Source organism: Cyclopterus lumpus, chromosome 4 (assembly GCF_009769545.1).
Source record: "Cyclopterus lumpus isolate fCycLum1 chromosome 4, fCycLum1.pri, whole genome shotgun sequence".
Classification (NCBI taxonomy): Eukaryota; Metazoa; Chordata; class Actinopteri; order Perciformes; family Cyclopteridae; genus Cyclopterus; species Cyclopterus lumpus.
In genome coordinates this window covers 1,644,604-1,664,648 of record NC_046969.1, presented here as the reverse complement: position 1 = coordinate 1,664,648, position 20,045 = coordinate 1,644,604, and the positions used below count along the sequence as shown (strand labels likewise).

General features: G+C 44.4%; 4 protein-coding genes across 5 annotated transcripts; 3 read left to right on the top strand and 1 right to left on the bottom strand.

Annotated features, from left to right (window-relative positions):
* The first annotated feature begins 1,897 nt into the window (after positions 1–1,897).
* On the top strand, positions 1,898–7,561 carry zgc:103559 (uncharacterized protein LOC494056 homolog). Of its 2 annotated transcripts, none has more exons than XM_034530791.1 (11): positions 1,898–2,187; positions 2,312–2,463; positions 2,549–2,663; positions 4,001–4,147; positions 4,252–4,297; positions 4,511–4,604; positions 5,499–5,685; positions 5,812–5,950; positions 6,723–6,895; positions 6,977–7,009; positions 7,109–7,561. In XM_034530791.1, exons 1-11 carry the CDS (start codon positions 2,143–2,145, stop codon positions 7,256–7,258), a joined length of 1,281 nt encoding a protein of 426 aa, XP_034386682.1. In that variant the 5' UTR covers positions 1,898–2,142; the 3' UTR covers positions 7,259–7,561. The 2 variants fall into 2 exon arrangements, with proteins under 2 accessions (XP_034386682.1, XP_034386681.1); XM_034530790.1 differs by having other exon boundaries at positions 1,898–2,192.
* Positions 7,562–8,729: 1,168 nt separating this feature from the next.
* agxta (alanine--glyoxylate and serine--pyruvate aminotransferase a) lies at positions 8,730–11,631 on the top strand. Its single transcript, XM_034531207.1, is given in 11 exon segments — positions 8,730–8,912; positions 9,266–9,458; positions 9,817–9,881; positions 9,957–10,069; positions 10,139–10,209; positions 10,331–10,415; positions 10,489–10,587; positions 10,697–10,766; positions 11,096–11,195; positions 11,289–11,413; positions 11,524–11,631. Coding segments are annotated over 11 exon segments (1,188 nt in total). The 5' UTR covers positions 8,730–8,753.
* A 953-nt stretch (positions 11,632–12,584) lies between these two features.
* Positions 12,585–14,307, top strand: dtymk (deoxythymidylate kinase (thymidylate kinase)). Its single transcript, XM_034531173.1, has 5 exons — positions 12,585–12,780; positions 12,859–12,967; positions 13,508–13,598; positions 13,705–13,902; positions 14,015–14,307. The coding sequence occupies exons 1-5, from the start codon at positions 12,651–12,653 to the stop codon at positions 14,123–14,125; spliced, it is 639 nt and encodes a 212-aa protein (XP_034387064.1). The 5' UTR covers positions 12,585–12,650; the 3' UTR covers positions 14,126–14,307.
* On the bottom strand, positions 14,204–19,845 carry atg4b (autophagy related 4B, cysteine peptidase). The gene is made up of 13 exons (XM_034531172.1): positions 19,771–19,845; positions 18,050–18,151; positions 17,861–17,932; positions 17,670–17,768; positions 17,446–17,547; positions 17,282–17,354; positions 16,789–16,868; positions 16,483–16,676; positions 15,671–15,749; positions 15,401–15,546; positions 15,188–15,244; positions 14,989–15,082; positions 14,204–14,880 (listed from the first exon to the last, which is right to left on the bottom strand). Exons 1-13 carry the CDS (start codon positions 19,778–19,780, stop codon positions 14,807–14,809), a joined length of 1,182 nt encoding a protein of 393 aa, XP_034387063.1. The 5' UTR covers positions 19,781–19,845; the 3' UTR covers positions 14,204–14,806.
* Positions 19,846–20,045: the final 200 nt, after the last annotated feature.

The window sequence follows — 20,045 nt, the reverse complement described above, 5'->3', positions numbered from 1 at the left end:
TGGTATACTTTAAGGTAATTGTAAAAAACAGTGGCGGGCTGTCTCTGGGAGAGAGGTGGTGGTGAGCAGAGGAGAGCAGCAGGGTAGAGTGTTTGAGTGGTGTTTTAGTCATGACGGTGGATGAATAATAATAAATGACACTCAACAATTTGGGCTTCTGCTTGCTTACAAGATAATGCTTGTCTGTTGAATGACACTACGTCTGTGGATGAAGATAAAGTTGAAAAGGTTGCAGAGGTTCCACAGAAATCCTGGTAGAGAACTCTTCTGACTGACCCCTGAGCTCCTAATTGTCTCTGAAATCCCCCTAACTGCCTGATGTTGTTCATTACGCTCATAATATGTTCCTGTGTTCATTTATGTAATTATCAGTAGATAGTAAAGTAAAAACAATGACTATGGTCATAATTATTAGACACACAGAGACACCTACCTCCACAACTACCTATCTACAAACACCTTTTTACACACACACACACACACACAACAATTGTGGGAAATATTTTAGAACCCCGAAAAAAGAAATTACACCATCAAGTTCAAATGTGGTATAGCCATCTAATGGGTGAGTCCCTTTGTTTGGTAAAAAGTGAAATTATATAGTAATTTACCCTAATTTCCTTTCAAATCTAATCTGAAATTAGAGGTAAATTGACTTGCATGGTTTTTAAATTAGCTCAAGAAAGAGACAACTTGAGTTGGTCTATGTGGAAGGAAATCAAACTTTTGAATTTCATTGGAAAAAAAACACGAAATGTGAAAAATCTTAAATGTCTTAAGTATTTATTTATTTTAATGAACAGACACTTGTTCATAATAATAATTAAAGTCAATGGATAGAGCTTTTTACCCACAGATGGTTCAGATGTCTAACCACGGAAAAGGGTTTCAGAAAGTCTATATGCACAATGTTTTGCACCCTTCGAAGGAATCCTCCTCTGCCCGTTGAGTCCAGTCTTGGTTTGTGCGTGGTGGGTGCTGCTGTTTCCAAAGAAGAAGGTTAAGTAGGGCGATAAGGATGACACCATGTCAGAAATAAGATACATAAATTGCCTCATGAACTGATTTGAAGTCAGCTCAGAAAGGAGATTTTGACAGGCTCTCATCTTGAAATGAAACATCAGAATGTCCTGATTGTCTCTGAGGGACATCCTGAGATGGTCTACTATGCATCAGCAGTGGAATGAGTTCATAACTATGGACCATTTCTTTTTAAATATTATCTAAAGTTAGCCATAAATGGTCTCGTGAACTTATTTGAAGTAAGTGCAGAAAGGAGATTTTGACAGGCTCTTATTTTAAAATGAAACATCAGAATGTCCTGATTGTCTCTGAGGGACATCCTGAGATGGTCTACTATACATCAGAAGTGGAATGAGTTCATAACTATGGACCATTTCTTTTTAAATATTATCTAAAGTTAGGCATAAATGGTCTCGTGAACTTATTTGAAGTAAGCGCAGAAAGGAGATTTTGACAGGCTCCTATTTTAAAATGAAACATCAGAATGTCCTGATTGTCTCTGAGGGACATCCTGAGATGGTCTACTATACATCAGCAGTGGAATGAGGTCATAACTATGGGTCATTAGTTTTTAACTATGCACCATTTCCTTCTAAATCTAGTCTGAAATTAGAGACATGTTTGCTCATGAATGTGATTTTCTATATCTTTTATTTTGAAATTCAAAATCAAAATGTCCCAATATTGGAAGAGTTACCTTCCTATTCTATTCTATTAATCATTCATAACATTCATGATTAGTTTAATCTATTACTGTATCTGTATTTAAAGGCGTATTTCATCATATCACGTTCACCGGAAGTTTGCTCTTATTTTGAAGTCAGTTTTACACGCTCGTACCGTAATGCCTAGTATATACGTGTACTGAAAAAAACCGTGCGGGCTGACTTGACTGTGTTTTTCGAAGTGGAGGCTGGCTTGACCGCAGTGAGAGGAGGGGGGTGGCGCCTCGCGGCCGCTGACTCGTCCGAGGTTCGCATGTGAGGTGTAGCAGCAGAGTCTCGTGTCCCGGTCACTCGGTGAAGGCGGACATGGAGCTGGGATCGACGGTCGTGGCTGTGAGGAGTGAGCGGGTGCTGCTCGGTGACCGAGTCCGCCCTGCTGTCATCGTGGTCAAGGATGGGAAGATCCATCAAATCCTCTCGGACAGCGACTTCTCCGGAGGTGAGGTGAGCCGGCTCACTTTTGTTCTTTCTTTTTGGTTTTTAGGATACCCCCCCATATGCATGGATTTAACCCTCCGAATAATCTAATGCACTCAAAAACAATGGCGTTGTGGTGATGGCAGGTGTTGGACGTGGGCGACAGCGTGGTGATGCCCGGCATCGTGGACTGCCATGTGCACGTGAACGAACCAGGCCGAGTCTCCTGGGAGGGCTTCTGGACCGCCACCAGGGCTGCTGCAGCCGGAGGGGTGACCACCATTGTGGACATGCCGCTGTAAGCTCTGTGTGTGTGTGTGTGTGTGACAGCAATTAGATGTGCGGTTGCCAGCTGTGAGTTCTTCTGGTTTAAATTCCCACAGAAACAGCATTCCTCCAACTACCACAGTTGGACATTTCCAGGAGAAGCTGCTTGAGGCCACAGGGAAGTGTTTTGTGGACACGGCCTTCTGGGGAGGCGTGATTCCTGGTAATCAGGTACACACACACTGTGAAACATTTCAAGCCAGTTAAACTTGCAAACGTTCACCTGCTGCCTTGAAAATGCAAGTTAACTCAACTTGAAGAATTCATTTGATTCAACTAAGAAACTAAAGTTAATTAAGTGACTTGACTGATAATTGCAAGTGTGCTTGTTTTATTAAAAAAGACCCATAGAACCTTTGTAAATTCCTGTTAAAACATGAACTGCTTGAGATGTGCATTCCCTTTTTTACAGGCTATATCTAAGCAGTTTGTTTCTGAGCGCATGTATTTTTGCTGAGTATTGGTCCGGTTTGATGTTCATGATGACCTTCTGAAGGAACTCGAAGGTGTATTTAATCTTACTCCAGGTTGAGGCAGTAGATTGAGCCCATCAACATGGCAAAGCCTGTGGGCACGTCTCTGAGGTTGTGTAAGATGATCTTCTCCTCTGCTACCACAGTCACATTAAAGATGTCCAAAGGAAATTAATCCTGCAGATTGCCTTCGTATCCCATCAAGAGTCCAACCTGCATTCTCTTCATTACAACATCAAGGGGTTCCATGAACCTGAAAACATATAGAGACATTCATATCTTAACCGGCATCACCAAATTAAAAACAGAAATGTCACTCTAATAGACTAAAACAAATAATTTAGATTTTTCCAATAAGGTTTTTTCCAGACTGAACCGATCAATGAGATGTTCCCCTCTCTCTGTGTGTTCAGTGTGTTGTTTTAGAGTAGGACTAAAGGTTGTTTAAAACATTACTAGTTCAATGTTCAGAGAGTAAAACAAACAACGTAAAGGAGATTATTGAAAAAGGTAGTTTGCAATTTTACAACATTTCTGTAAAAATGAGTGTGGCTTTAGGGTAAAAACGCTAATGAACATGAACAATTTGACCAGTGTCGCATTACAACAATTCAGTGTAGTAAATGTGTAAATACAGTCAGTGTATTACATCACACATCCAGATTATGTTGGGAGGAATCTTCTGATAGATAGCACGAGAGCCGAAGCAGGGCAGCTGTTCTTTGGTTTTGATTTGTGCCCTACAAAAACAGGCAAGAGTAGATGAATGCGATACCAAAGCTATAATCATAATAGTACGCATTAACAAGAAACTTTTTGTAAATACCTCCTTTTGCAGACACTGCAGAACACCGCTCAGACGCAATCTCTTGCTCGATGCAACACCTTTGTACAGCTGTAGAAGGCTTGGCACCGAGGCATCTAGCCCATCCAGAAAAGAACTCAGCAGGTCCTTTGTGACGATCCTACTGAACTCTGAAACAGACGGATGACAAAACAAAAACAAAACGATGGGGCTGCCTCTCCTTTTTGCAGCTGGAGCTTCGGCCCATGATCCAGGCCGGAGTGGCGGGCTTCAAGTGTTTCCTCATCCACAGCGGGGTGGAGGAGTTCCCGCACGTGACGGAGCGGGATCTGCACGCAGCCATGACGCAGCTGCAAGGCACGGCGAGTGTCCTGCTGGTAACATACCTAGCCCCGCCCCCGCAGCATCTTCCCTAACCAAGCCCCAAATAAAGAGCCATCCCGTCCCTGACGTGTCCTCTGCTCTAATTGTCTCCCTTTAGTTTCACGCAGAGAAGGACGTTCAGCAGACACCACCAGAGAATGGCGGTAACAATCCATCATTTTATCTCTTCAGTAAAGTATGTGACGCATTAAGAGAGTCAACCACTTAACGTGTCAAGATTGGGATTTTCTTCCTAACAACATCTAAAACTCCTCTCACTTTTCTTTTAAACAGCATCATTTAAGCTCTATCTGCTAATCCACACATGGAGGTTCCTAGTATTAATATCATATCTAAACCCCTGCCTGCACCACCAGACCCTTGTCAGTACTCCACCTTTCTGCAGTCCAGACCCGATGTCATGGAGATAGAGGCCATTCGCACCGTCACAGAGCTCTGCCTCCAGTACCAGTAAGATCAGCAACGCGGCATATTAACCATAACATCACTCTGGCTAGCAATTGGTAATATATTTAAGCATTAAGGTACGAGAGGCAGGACTGTGTCGTCAATAATGTCCTGTTCAAGGGTGTTGTTAGCAAACCCTTGAACAGGACATTATTGACGATACCATACTGCCTCGAGGACCTTATTGCTTTTATAATACGGTTGCCAGCGACATTATAAATAGTAAGTAAATAGTAAGCTGCCTTTCAGCACAAAATAGTTGTAGCCACCAAATGTTGTGTATCACATTTCAGTAGCCGAGAGAAAATAGTCCCCATGTGCGGGGCTGTTGCTATGCAACAGACAAACGGCATTGGGAACATCACGTTTGTTAGCCTAGCTAGATCTCGCACCATCTCATTCATTCACTCATTCACTCATTTTATATAAGTTGCCATTAAAATAACAAAAATGACAATACAATACACCTGTATGGGGTCAGATCAGCCTCAATAATTGCAAATGCACACAGAGAGATTTACAAATGTGCACAGAACAATTTACAAATATGTTCGATTTACAAATGTACGCGGAAGGATTTACAAATAAATTAGAATCACAAATGCACGCAGAACGACGTCATTCCCCAAAAATATCAAAGTGCACATGTTTGGTAACTGAAGCTTGAAATGAAACTAACGGCCGCGCAAAATCTACCTGTTATTTTGAGTTTCACTGATATGGAACGCTCAGATAAATGTAAACAGGCGTACAGGACAATAAAGTACACCCCTTGACTCACTCTCACCCAATCAGAATGCTTGATTTCATCTACCCATATTCTAAATGTATGTATATATATATATATATATAATGTGTAGCAGTGATGTCACATTGAGCCAACTCTCTCCACTTCAGGGTGCGGTGCCACATCGTCCACTTGTCCTCTGCCGGGCCACTGGAGCTGATCCAGCAGGCGCGGCGGGCCGGAGCCCCCCTGACGGTGGAGACCACCCACCACTACCTCAGCCTGTGTGCGGAGGACATACCGGTGGGGGCCACACAATTCAAGTGCTGCCCCCCCATTAGAGGATCTGCCAACCAGGTGAACGGAAGAGGAAGCTCAGCAGATGGGTGACCGGGCTTTGTTGTCCTTTGATCATTCGCAGATGATGGATTTGTCTTGTCTCCCCCCCCCTCCCTCCACACACACACACACACACAAACACAGGAGCAGTTGTGGTCCGCGCTGAAAGCCGGGCAGATCGACATGGTGGTGTCGGATCACTCACCCTGCACCCCAGACCTGAAGAAGCTGGATAACGGAGACTTCACTGAGGCGTGGGGGGGCATTTCTTCTCTTCAGTTTGGTATGGACCACTGACAACGATTACACACACACACACACACACACACACTACATTTGTCTTAGGTTCTCTAAACCCCTGGGGAGGTAAGTGTTTGATGTGACATCATCACGCTCCGTCTCAAAATGGTGTCAAAAGGTCATCGACTCATCGGTGTCCCACTCCAACTGAATCGGTAATCAGCTCGCCGGTTCACTGGGGAGCCACTTGAGAGACGTCACGTGCCACACGCTTATTGGCGGACGCTTATTGCCACACGCTTATTGCCGGACGCTTATTGCCGCACGCTTATTGCCACACGGATTCTGTTTGTGAATTGGCTTTCCGAGGCTTTGAGCTGTGAATCGGATAGCTCTCCTCGCATTATTCCCCCGTCAATGGAGCAGCTCTGGGATTTGTCTCTACACGACAAATCCCAGAGCTGTGGAAGCCTGAAAGAGACACTGGCTCAATATTACAGGACATTTATATGCACGGTTTTCTTTCTGCGTGGATTAGTCGCTCGCCTCCCACCCGTAATCCATCTGTCAATCAACCAGACCGGGCGAAGTTCACAGGGAGGTAAACAGGAGCCGAGTGCCATCTTCAGAAGACGGAACAATCATTTACTGTTCAGACTCGATGGGGGGGTCAAAGTCTGACACCAGGACGAGTCCCATCCACAATGTTTACTTTTGAAATAATTCCACAAACGCAGGAGACAAAGCCAACATATTTGGAGGGTGTCAACACGGTTGTCTACAGGCCTGTCAATCATCTCTCCTCCCATTCGCAGGGTTGCCTCTGTTCTGGAGCTCAGCCAGTAAGAGAGGCTTTCAGCTGTCCGATGTGGCGAGACTCCTCAGCCGGGAAACGGCCCAGCTGAGTGGCCTCGACAGCCACAAGGGCAGCCTGGCCCCCGGCCACGACGCCGACTTGGTCGTATGGGACCCAGAGAGAGAATTTGAGGTCAGTGTGAAATCTGATTCCATATTTAGGACGGAGAGGAGCTTCATGCTTTCACTGTATTCATTTAATTTTTCTTCACAGATTAAAGAAGCAAGCATACATCATAAAAACAAGGTAAGCCACATTAATTGAACAAGTGATGTGAGGAGCATTCTTCTAAAGTGACTGAGCTTATGATCCTATGTGTGTGTGTGCGTGTGTGTGTGTGTGCAGCTAACTCCTTACCTCGGCGTCACACTGCGAGGAGTGGTGTGTGCCACCATAGTCAGGGGGCAGCTGGTGTACAGAGAGGGCTCCTTCTGCCCCAAGCCTCTGGGGAAGCTTCTCCTCATCCCTCCGAGGAGAAGTCAAGTCCAACTGTAAAACAATACCAACGAGCTGGAATAAACCTCCACATATCCAAGTCATTGTGACCATGATGTTTTCGTAATCTCTCTCGCAACAGGGCCTTCTTTTTCAGGCCTCAGACAAGCTTGGCACGCTCATTCATACCAATGTTGGATTATCTGTAATTATCTGGATTTGCAAAAGAAAATAGGACTCACTTCCTTCAGAGCACACAATGCGTTTTCTGAAAAAGAGTTCCATCTTTGGCTTCGAGGTATGTGAGATGTAACATAATTCAGGAAAAACACCTTCTAATTTCAATAAAAGCTTTCAATGGAGCGCACATTGCAACACAATGTTCATGTATACAGGCACACACACGCACACACACACACACAGACTAGAAGCAGCATCCTTATAGATTGATTGCTTATGAATCATGAGGAGTCATTACAGTATAAAACAGTCAATTCTAAAAAAAAAGTGTGAATTGCTTTAAACACGAGAGAACCATGAGCATAAAACATATTAGGCGGATGGGGCCGGTAGTATGTAAGATTAGCTGCAGACAGAAAGACGCACGATGAGATGCTCACATATGAGATGCATATGTGTGTGTATATATATATATATATATATATATATATATACATATGTATGTATGTATATATATATATATATGTGTATGTATATATATGTATATATATATGTATGTGTATATATATGTGTATGTATATACATATATGTGTATGTATATACATATATATGTATATATATGTATGTATATATATACATATATGTATGTGTATATATGTATATATATATGTATGTATATGTATATACATATATGTGTATGTATATATATGTGTATGTATATATATGTGTATGTATATACATATGTATATACATATATGTGTATGTATATACATATATATGTATGTGTATATATGTATGTATATATATGTATATATGTATGTGTATGTATATACATATATGTGTATGTATATACATATATATGTATGTATGTATGTATATATATGTATACTTGTATATACATATATATACACATACATATATATATGTGTATATATTTATGTGTATATATGTATATACATATATATATGTGTGTGTGTGTGTGTATATATATACACACATTTATATATATATATATATATATATGTATGGTACATCTATTGATCTTATCAGAACCCAAATTGAAGCGATTTAAAAATGGAGGCCAACAAGAACCCTTGTAAGTTTGTGGACAAAGACGTCAGGCCACGTCATTCCGTCTAGGGGGCAAAAGCGCAGCAGTTCGATGGTTAAGCCGGACTCTGGAGAGTCTGTGATCAATGGTTAACATTAACATGCCGGGTGACTTCCCTTATCTTCAGTGATGAAAGCAGGCAATGTTGACACAGACTCCTGGCCGGAGGACCTCACTGGTCACATAGAGGGGGTGGGCTCAGCTGGGGCTTTACTTGTACCTGCTGCCACGGCTCTTAGTGGTGTCCACTGCGCCCGTGGGAACATGTCGCCCGTCTCCGTGCCCCCACCGATGTGCCTGCAGAAACCACTGGCGGTTCCTCACCGCCACATGTTTGGACCGGGACCTTCCAATGTGCCCCGGCGGATCTTGGAGGCCGGGGCCCTGCCCGTCATTGGACACATGCATCCAGAGATATTCGAGGTAACACGGGGGGTTAACACACATGATGCAGCATCTATCATACATTGGTGTAAGTGCCTTCACTTTGTGGCCTGTACTTCAGTGTAGTTTTAACTCTATATCTCTGTCCTGTACACACAAAACAAATAACCAACTAATGAACTATGATGCATTAAAAAAACCTTGATAGTGTAAGTACATTTAGCTGAGAATACTTAAGTAAAGTATGTTTTGAATGCAGGACTTTTCACACTTTGTGTTGCTACTTTTACTCCAAGTAAGAACATATATATATATTTATATATATATATTTCTATATTTCTATTCAAACTAAATCCCCCCCCCCCCATTGTTTTGCTGGTAATATGTCACAGATAATGAGTGACATCAAAAGTGGAATCCAGTACATTTTCCAGACTCGGAACAGCATGACTTTGGCTGTGAGCGGCACCGGCCACACCGCTATGGAGTGCGCCATCTTCAACAGCGTGGAGCCCGGGGAGAGCGTGCTGACCGCGGTCAACGGCATATGGGGAGAGCGAGCCGCAGAAATGGCTGAGAGGATAGGCAAGGCTGCTGCTTTTCTATATTTTACTGTCAAGAAGTCCCATGAAAAGACCAAAACCAACAATGCATTGGTCCAGCCCTCAATATGTTCAGACTTTCCCTGTTCCGGGTGCATTTTTTGGGGACTACTTTCAGCGGTGGATTAATACACATTTGTCTCGCTAGTATTTACAGCCACAGCATGATGTACTGTATGTGTGATTGGTTCAAAGTAAAACTACAGTTCATCATAAAGAAAGAACAGCCAGTGTAATGGTGTGGCTCGTTTTCAAGGGTGACAATGATAACACAATACAATAATAGTTATAAAATAAACTGAAGTGATTCCGCCCCATTAACACGTGTGTTAACCCGACAGGAGCCAGAGTAAACACCATCGTGGCGGCCGCTGGCGGTTTCTTCACGAATGCAGAAATTGAGCAGGTATCTCTCCGACTCCGTCATCAGGTGACTCAAATACGTTCAGTCCCGTGTGCTCATCCTGGTATCTGGTCGCAGGCCTTGTCAAAACACCGACCAGTGCTGTTCTTCCTCGCACATGGAGAATCTTCCACGGGAGTCCTGCACCCTTTAGATGGCATCGGACAGCTGTGCCTGAAGTAAGATCACAGGTCACGCCTCCGTCATCATCCCACCTGTCACGATGATGAGGGCTATAACAGCCATGCTTGTGCCCACAGGTACAACTGCTTGTTTCTCGTCGACTCCGTGGCGTCGATTGGAGGGAGCCCTCTGTGCATGGACCAGCTAGGTTTAGTATTAAATCCTGCTCTGTGTTCACAGTCTCTCTGGGGCGGTTGATGAAACTATTTATTCTGATGACCAAATATAGATATTATTCTTATTGTTTTTGTGGATGCTTGTATTTTCAGGGATAGACATCCTGTACACAGGCTCCCAAAAGGTTTTGAATGCTCCTCCGGGCACAGCGCCCATCTCCTTCAGTGAGAGAGCCTGGTGAGAAATGTACAAACAAGGAATACTTTAAAGTATATGTAACCTATATTTAAAAGGTTTTATCTATCCATAGCCAGAAAATATTCAACCGCAGGACAAAGCCTGTATCGTTCTCCTTGGATTTGAGTTGGCTTGCAAACTACTGGGGATGTGATGGCAAGCCATCAAGAGTGTAAGAATTATTTTTTTTCTTCTGCCGACAGGATTCGATGCTCTCATGTTTAGCCACACATGCACAATTTCTGAGTGCTTCCCTGTCCTTATCCATTTCCTCTCTTTAGATATCACCACACAGGTCCAGTCACTGCTTTTTACTCCCTGAGGGAGGGCCTGGCTGTCCTTGTCGAAGAGGTGAAGACGTGTGAATTATTTGGACTTTCTGCCAGAGCTCCAACGCTTCTTTACAGATCGCCATTGTGCACGTTGTACAGGGACAAAAAGTACACCATTCCACCTCTGTGCCAATTATAAATAGTGGGAATAGCCAGCTAGCTGTTGCCTTGAAGCAGACTAAAGCAGTTATAAGTGGAGTTAGCATGAACATGGTAATCATTACGCAACATTAGCATGTCAGTATTTAGCTCAAAAGACAGCCTCACAGAGACGCTAGCATGGCAGTGTGTAGTAAATCCACTTCAGCTGTACTCTGATGATGTCATGCCTGGTTCTGTTCCTCTCAGGGCCTCGAGAATTCATGGGAAAGACATCAAAAAGTGGCAGAGTATTTCCACGCTGGCCTAGAAAGCATGGGACTCAAACTTTTTGTCAAAGAAAAAGTGAGTTGCCAGTTTCAACACTACCATTTCTTTTTATTATATAATCTACAAAGATCATTTTGTACTATTTCTGACTTAACTGGTTGTTTACAGCAAGCACGACTCCCCACGGTTACCACTATTGCTGCTCCTCGTGGATATGACTGGAAAGAGATTACAGCCTACATCATGAAAACACATAATTTAGAGATCTCCGGAGGGCTTGGGCCATCAGTTGGCTTGGTAAGAGAAACATACGTTACAATACTGTGCATTAGTCTTTTGGTTTTACTCGACTATGCCCTCCACTTAAGTCCCTTGTTTCTTCAATCCCGGTTGTTATTTTGTCTTAGGTGCTGCGTGTTGGACTGATGGGATGTAACAGCAGCAAGGCCAATGTTGACATGGTGCTGGCAGCACTGAAAGACGCTCTGAAACACTGCCACAGGAGCAAAGTGTAACATATGGTTGGATGCTGTAAAGATGATCAAGGAAGAGACTATGTAATAAATAAACCATCATTCTCAGGAGTGGTCTTGTGAGGCTCAATCACTACTTGAATGGGAACAGTGGTCTGTGATCATATACTTTACCTCTTGTTTTAGTTTTTTTTTGTTTAATATAACCAGGCAGTAACAAATAATTTGACATGAGTATTCCATTCTTAATGGTATTTTAGAAACATTGCACACGTATAGAAAACATCCCATGAGTCTGAGCCGTTGCTATGGCTTTGTGGGAGCTGTAGTTCAAGAGCATTTTATTTCATAAACACGAGACGTGTTCAGTCATGAGGGTTATTGCTGAAGTATAGGAAAAACGTTTGAAACGTGCCTTTAAATACATTTTTGGGACAAATGTTTTTAAATGTTTTTTTCACTTTAAACACAAGACTAAGTACATGTATAAGGTATTTCAAATAGAGATATCAGCAATACTGACTGTTTCTCAGCAGAAACAACATGAATAAAGATAACAGTAGAGGTGACGGATATGCACACGCACAGATAGATACATATTAGACCCCACAAACAAACGATAGACTATAGGGTTACAACAAAATATTCCACCTCCAAAAACTCCATAAATGAGCTCCAAATCTTTGCAATGTCTTTTAAATACTTGACGAACAGGGGACTCCTCAACGGCGCCTGGGCGTTTTGTCAATTCAGCGCTGTATTTGTATTGTGGATTATTTCATATATCAAAAGAGTTAAACAACTAAAATACAATCTTATAAAAGGTTACAATCCACTCGAAAATTAATAAAAACAAATATGGTGTCTTGATTATTAATTAAAATGAACGTGTACGTCACAATGTCCGGTCTAAACACAGACTGTATTAGTCGTTCCCTTTTTCTTCCATTAAGTTGAAAATAAATTTCAACACGCGAAACCGGAAGTGCGTCATTGTACTTCCGCTTCAGGAAAAGGCGGGTGAACGCTCCGCGTTGAGACTGAGCCGAGACGCCCGAGCGATGGCGTGCACGAGGGGAGCGCTCATCGTGCTGGAGGGGGTGGACAAGGCTGGGAAAACTACCCAGTGTAAGCGGCTCCTTGAGGCGCTGCGACGGAGCGGCCGCCCCGCGGAGATGATGCGGTTCCCCGGTGAGGCTGCCATTGTGTGCTACAGGGCCTCGTGCTCGCAGTGTTGAGTCGTGTGACTGACTCGCCTCTCGCGCTCAGACAGGACCACGGCCATCGGACAGCTGATCAGCGCCTACCTGGAGAAGAAGAGCGACTTGGAGGACCACACGGTGCACCTGCTGTTCTCCGCCAACCGCTGGGAACTGGTGTGAGTTACGTTTACGTGAACTCGAGTTTACGTCAATTTATTGTCTATACATTCCATGAAAAGACCCCCATAAAACCATCACATTGGTTCTACTCCCAACAAGTACTGTCAAAGGCCTGATGCGTCTCATTCCGGTGCTCCTAAGCCCATCAATGAGCCACCCTGTTGCCCTGGACGACGTGGACCTGGACCACCATAACACTGCAGTTTCATCCTGGTGCCCCTAATACTCACCAAAACATGTGGTTTTATTCCTGGCTACAGAAGTCGATATTGACCCGAGCCTTTTGAGTGACCTTCGCTCAAATCTGCAGTGTGCAGCAGTATGAGGGGGAAAATCTATATTGGTGACTTTTTTTAGCCACAGAGTAGCTAGAATAACATTGTCGATTTTCATGAGATTTGTTTACGATGACAAAGACAGCCAGCTTTATCCTTAAAAAAGAAAAGCATGGAACTTGCTAATTCTCTTGTCAGTGTCCTAACCCGTAAATATTTTCACCTACGCGCAGCAGCGCACTAAAACAATTGTGACCGCAGGCCTCTCATGAGGAAGAAGCTGGAGCAAGGCATCACTCTGATCGTGGACCGGTACGCCTTCTCCGGAGTCGCTTTCACCAGCGCAAAGCCGGTGAGTCTTCTCTCCGCCGGTTCAAACCCGGAGCCAATCAGACACCGTTGTTCTGCGCGCGTTGGAGAGGAGCGACCGATGGCTTGAGCGTGTTCATCTCTTTCAGGGTTTCTGTCTGGACTGGTGCATGAAAGCCGACGTGGGGCTGCCAAAGCCAGACCTGGTCATGTTCCTGCAGCTCAGTCCGGCCGAGGCCTCCCTCAGGGGTCAGTTTGGAGAGGAGCGATACGAGACCGGGGTTTTCCAAAGTGTGGTTCAACAGAGGTTTGAGGAGCTGAGGAAAGATTCCTCCATCAACTGGCAGGTATGAGGCCGGTCCGGGTTACTCATTTAATCTCGGGTGTTGATTCTCCTCCCCCCCCCTCCAACCGATAGCAGTGAAACATCTTGTGATCAAAATTAATTGTCTGCTGCAGGTGATCGACGCTTCTCAGAGTGTTGAGGATGTGCACAAGAACATCACGACCCACAGCCTCAACACCGTCGACACGGCTCACAACCTGCCACTCGGAGAGCTGTGGAAGTGAACCGGAAATGACTGAAGCAGAAGAAAATAGCAAATATAATATCATTCCATCTTGGAATTGAAGAGAGACATACCACTGTCCAATACCAGATTCTGACTTTATTTGTTTTTAATCCTCTTACATGTATTGTTCTTTCACGTGTCTATATTCTGTGTTGATTAAATAAATAATCTTCAAATGAACTAGCGCATGTATTTATTTATATATATTTTTTTACTTGGCAAGGATACTTTGCATGAACAATTAATGCAACTTGTCTGCAGATTTGCCATGATTTGGATTCATTGCAGGCCGTTCCAGACTGGAGTTGTTAGTGACAAACCGCGTTTAGGCCATTGGGGGTTTCTATACAACATAAAACTGTTATGGCAATTTAACTTCTGGAGTCAGGGAAAGGCACCATATCACTTCAGAATAAACATTTAAAGTGTCAAGACTCAAATGGAAACGCACGCGATGTGCATACAGAATTTATCCTGAGCTGCGGGGGGGCGGGGCCTCGATGTTTGGATACAGAGACTAGTCGAGAGGCTGTTGAACGCTGTGTGACACACACAGACTGACTACACCATTGGAGCTGGACTGGCTCAAGAGGTCTCCAGTTAAATGTTCGTCCCCTACTGATGCAGAGAATCCCTCATGCCGACTGTCCACAATAGCAAATCATTGTCCGTGTGTCCCTCAGAGGGAAAGGATCTCAAACTCCTCGTCTTCTGAGTCAAAGAAGCGCTCCAACCTGTCAGAGTCTGAGAAATCTGGGAAGTGGGAGTCAAAGCGTAAAATAAAGAAAACATTAAAATCCATGTATTTAAAAAAAAGATTGGGGGTGTACGTACATTGGGCACCAAAAAAAAAAAACTTACCAGGAGTAAGGTTGAGGGCGTCCACGCTGACCATGTGAGAGGGCTGACTGTCCACCAGTTCAAACATGGGCAGGCCCCCTCTGTTGCAGGACAGCTAGAAGAGAAGGACACATTATGACGCACAGGTTTCCTCTAACAGTGGCCGTATTCAAGCCCTGCTGAGGGCGCAACAAGAGAGCAGTGTTGAACGGAAACGTACCCTTCTGATGCGCATACACCAGTCGTCAAACTCGTCCTCTGTTCTGCAGAAGAAACCCTGGCGGACACCAGAAGACAATAAGCTACAAACCACTGAGCTACTGTTTATATATATTAACAATAGAAATTGTATTTAAATGTAACAACAGGCTTTAGTCTGAGATACAAAACCCCCTGTGCTATAATAAAAAAACACCCTCCCTAGCATTCCTACCGCTGCGATGGACGGGTCCAGCTCACAGATGTGCATGCGGCAGGGCGGGTGCTGACAGTGGTACGTCTCGTCGGGGACCTGGCTGTCTTCGCATGGGTCCACCGCAGGCTGTGTGGTGTGCGGGTCTAAATAGATGAGTTCTTCTCCTATGGGAAGAGAAAGAAATTATTCAGAATCAGATCGATTCCTCTTGGCACGAGTCAAATTAATATGGTGAGTGTGCGGTGCACAGCTGAGTGTTTATTTCACGAACATAGAGACCAGACATACCGACATAACCAATGAAGTAATGGGCACTGTTGGGTTTCCCCCCAATAACACCCAGGGACTGAGGCAGCATGAAGCATTGCTGTGAAAAGAGACCAGAGGGTTTATCTCACTCTCCGTGGTCTTTGTGTGAGCCGATTGAGTGCAAACATAGACGTGACATCGCAACCATTTTTCTTAGACGTGCCGTTCTATGTTTTTGGTTTTTTTCAGCTTGTTAGTAGTGGAAGTTTAGTGCCACGATGTGGGCAAACCTTCAGCAAGGACATCAGAAAGACCCCACGCACAATGTCGACAAAAAAATAGAAAACAGGTCATTTTGTAATCCAGTGAACAACCCTGAGTTCACGACAGTGTCTTTGTTTTGAAATGAAGATTACACACACACACACACACACACCACATCCTCACAGCATAACATCCATTAAACCAGCTATATATATATATCTTGAAGCTCGCCCCCCATACATGAGAGGCGGATAAAGCAATATCCCAGATAAAAGATCACTTGCATATTGCCATGCCAACCAGAGGTTACGAGGAAGCATGCAGGGACCCTGCCGACTTCCTTAAGATTTGCGATCCATCAAAGTGAACATCTCATTGATTTTTTATTAGAGTAACTACTATTGTGAGACTGCAGTTGACAGAAAGGACGAATTTGAGTAATGTAACTTTGACAACTGTCCGGATATCGGACTTTTCAAAATTATTCCACAGGAAATTCAGAAACCTACTTTCAAGTTTTCAGTTTTTCGATAAACTTAAAGTCATTGCTTTAACCCGCAGCAGCAAACGCCCCGGAGGTGCTTCACCTTGAGGGTTTCGATGTAGGCCTCATTTATATCGCTCAGGCCCAGCCTGAGGGGTATGAGCAGGACCAGAGGTTTCCAGAGCGCCGTCTCCTCCTCCAGGGCACACGCCCCCTGCGGGCAGCCGTTGAGCTCCCCGGCTCCGTCCGGTTCACAACAGGCCCCCGCAGCGTCCAGCCAGGGCATACAGAGACGCTCTGTAGGAGATCACAGAATGACTTCATGGATGTTAAGCTGAAGCACTACTTCTGCAAAACACCAAAGCACGGCCCACAGCTCAACCCGGGGTCACCCTTAAACCACACTCACTGATATCCTCGATGACCACGGTGTTGTCCATCGCCACGTGTACGACCAGTCTGCTCCACGTATCAAACACCGCCAGCTTCCTGAAGGCAAGACGGCACACAAGACAGTCTTTTGTGCTCTAGCTCATTTGCTTTGCTGCTCATACTGGTATGCTTTTCCAGTTTTCAAGCCACGACAGCCGTAAAAAATAAAACCAAAGACCTAAAGTGACATAAGGTAATACTGCAGTTTTTGACCACATGTAGCGCTGTGGAGCAGAAACACTGAATGTAAACGTTGTCCTCTGCTTGTTCAAAAGAAAACTCGATGCAGCACCTTCAATTCTGAAAGTCTGAAGCAAATCTCCCACTGGCTCCGGCTATGTGTGTCACACTTATATCCATGCAAGTTACATCTATTTGAGTTTTGAAGACGTCCCTGTGGGCTCTAGGAACTTAATAATACAGTAATTGAAAGCCAGAATCACTAGTTGCAGCTCGAAAACAGCACTTACTTTAGAACCTGGGCCACTGTGTTTGGTCCGTACCACTGGCCTATCGGCTTCCCCTCTCCAACTCCCATTTGGGCTGCAAAAAAGAAAGAAAATGTGACGCAAACTCTTTACTGCCTGAGTGAGTACCGTAGCAATTCGGAGAAGGTTTGACACTCACGACTCACCAATTTGATGGATGGAATAGTAGCTGTCTTTCTTGTCGATGAAGGCATTGAGAATACTGATGTACTCTTCTCTTTGTCTCTGGCCTCTGGCCCATCTCCAGTCTGAGAACAACAAGCCAGTTATCAAACCTGTTGTCTTGTCGCTGGAGAAGAGCTGCCAGTGCCACACAGTGATACCAAATCTATCTTTATCTAGTTAAAATCTTTTTTTTAAGCCGTCTTACCTCTGCCTACATGTCTACACACCAAGGCCTCGCCGAGGATCATCTGGCCGCACCGTAACATGCATCCCCACCCCGTATCTGACGTTGGTCCTGTCCCACCTGGAACACATTCACGAGTCATGTACGAGGTCCCGTTGACATCCACGGCATAGGTTTATGGGCTCAACCACAACACACGCATCTTCACTTACCAATGGGTGGGAAGTTTTTTCTGTATGTAAACCACAGTCGTGAAGTGACGTCTGATAAAATCTCATCTTTCTCTGCGTAAAGAGAAATCACCACATTATAGTAAAAACTCGGAGAAAGGAGTACACACGCTCATGTGATTCTCTAGAACTTGAGTAATCGTTTCTCTCCATCTCACATGACATTCCTACCTGTGAGTGCATTGTATTCTTTCCCCAAGATCCACACAGGCTCGGAGGTCTCGGGAAAATCTTCAAACTCTCCAAAGCGAAGTGTGTCGTATGTCAAGGTTGCTGCGAAAGAGGTTAAGAATCAGAGGAGAAACGGTGAGGCACCTATCCAATGAGTTGCTTGAAAAAAAGTCCACTCACTTCCAGGAAGGATGTTCTACATCCATCTATACAACATTTTTAAAAGCATCTGGGATTTTCAATCTTTATTTCTGTAAACTAACCAGAGTCTAAATGTAGCTGCTAGGGGAGTAAACTGAGGAGGAACCTCCCTGTGATGTAGAATACATTTAAATTGTAAAGTTTAAAGTTCCTACCAAATAAACACGCGTTAAAAACAAGCTTGATAAAGTCAGGGGGAACTTAAATTGTATTTAACGGGGCACTCCAGAAACGTGGTGTTGTATGTTAATAACAATGGAAGGCTTGTGAGGGACATATTACAAATTAATGGTCATATTTGGTGCAGCGGATGCAAAGATATTCAGACTTTTAGTCCCTGGTATTGGTAAAGCTAAAAACAAAAAAAGGCTAATTCATACACTTTCTATAATGCAGCTGGTTATTGTTATTTGTTGACCCTTCCTGCTTGGTAAAAGCTCAAATCTTTAAAATGTCATAATCCCATGTAGTAACTCTGTCTTTCAGTTATGAGTTCGTAGTCTTCCCAACACAAGCGGACGACATAACTATATATGACAACATACATGACATACTCAACTAATTAAACCAAGCCTGTCCCACATAACACAACTCCATCTCACATATCAATGTCTAAACATACCCATGTGCCGTTATCAAAAAGCAATCACAGTAAAAGTGTGTGTTGGCAGATAGAAATACTGGGATCAAAGCCAGATGTCAAATAGTGAACACCTTTACAGGGTAACTTCAGACCAACAGTGTGGCTAACTGGTGCCCCTAGTTATTCACTGAAATGTGTATTTACACTTTAGATTGAACGTGAACAAATATTTCAAAACGGATGTCTCCGGTTTCAACACATCACGTTATCCACATAACAGAACAGACAGGAGACGTTGGCTCGCTCGCTCACGGACGGTACCGGGCAGGGCGCTAGCCCCGGTACCACAGGGCTGAGATTGACGGGCTCGAAGGAGACGCGTTCCCGACAAGCAATCAGCAATTATCAAGTTAATATTACGTTATTAAACGACGTGCGCGTTGCTGCTTATCGCGTAGGTTCACCTCCCTCCTCGCTCACACAACGCGAGCCGAATACCGGACGCGGTGGTGAGTGACAGTGCATCGACTGGGACGTTCGTCTTGGGCGTCACGTCACGTTAGCATGACCAGCCAGACATTAGGAACAGTGAAGCGCAACGACGACACATGTCACGGACACGGAGGACGCGTGAAGCAACAAGATGGAGACGCGTCACGGCAGCGCAGTGAGCTGTCAAGGCGGGACATCCAACACATTCAGCAATAACAGCGAGCTAACGTCGGTTAGCGGTTAGCTTTAGCAGGCTAACGCCACCGAGGCTACAACGCGATCGGGTCTGTGGTGGTGGTCTGGCAGCTGGAGTTGTAACCCTGCCGTGACAGAGCGGGGATGTGTCGCCACGTATGAGGTGGTGTTGTTGTGATCAGTTTGTAGCAACAGTGGCCTGATAGAGTGGAGAAATACATGTTATTTTACTATAAGAAATCTCGTTTACCTGCATCCATCCCGACGGTATTTACCCTATCTTGTTTGTTGTTCTCTGGACTCCGACCCGTCGGACCAATGGGGATGGCGGTGGAATTCGGAGGGAGGCGGGACATTTCTCACGACATCCAATGAGAGACGGAAGTGGGGTCACGTTGCCCAAAACCAATCAGCGGTTGCTGACGTCGCCGTCCCGTTGAAAACAGTTTATGGTGCGTTCACGTTACAATTGAGGAGGCTTGATAGCCGAACCAGAAGAGCGGTTGCCACATCCACCCCCTTTCA

Excerpts from the sequence above, each read along its gene's own strand:
- atg4b (XM_034531172.1), bottom strand. Across the intron at positions 16,869-17,281 it reads ACAGTGGCCCAGGTTCTAAA|GAAGCTGGCGGTGTTTGATA; the intron begins GTAAGTGCTGTT and ends TCTTGCCTTCAG. Across the intron at positions 15,083-15,187 it reads GGTGTATGCGCATCAGAAGG|CTGTCCTGCAACAGAGGGGG; the intron begins GTACGTTTCCGT and ends CTTCTCTTCTAG.
- dtymk (XM_034531173.1), top strand. The coding sequence starts at position 12,651 with ATGGCGTGCACGAGGGGAGCGCTCATCGTGCTGGAGGGGGTGGACAAG. Across the intron at positions 12,781-12,858 it reads GGAGATGATGCGGTTCCCCG|ACAGGACCACGGCCATCGGA; the intron begins GTGAGGCTGCCA and ends TCTCGCGCTCAG. Across the intron at positions 13,903-14,014 it reads ATTCCTCCATCAACTGGCAG|GTGATCGACGCTTCTCAGAG; the intron begins GTATGAGGCCGG and ends TGTCTGCTGCAG.
- zgc:103559 (XM_034530790.1), top strand. The coding sequence starts at position 2,055 with ATGGAGCTGGGATCGACGGTCGTGGCTGTGAGGAGTGAGCGGGTGCTG. Across the intron at positions 6,896-6,976 it reads ACCCAGAGAGAGAATTTGAG|ATTAAAGAAGCAAGCATACA; the intron begins GTCAGTGTGAAA and ends TTTTCTTCACAG. Across the intron at positions 7,010-7,108 it reads GCATACATCATAAAAACAAG|CTAACTCCTTACCTCGGCGT; the intron begins GTAAGCCACATT and ends GTGTGTGTGCAG.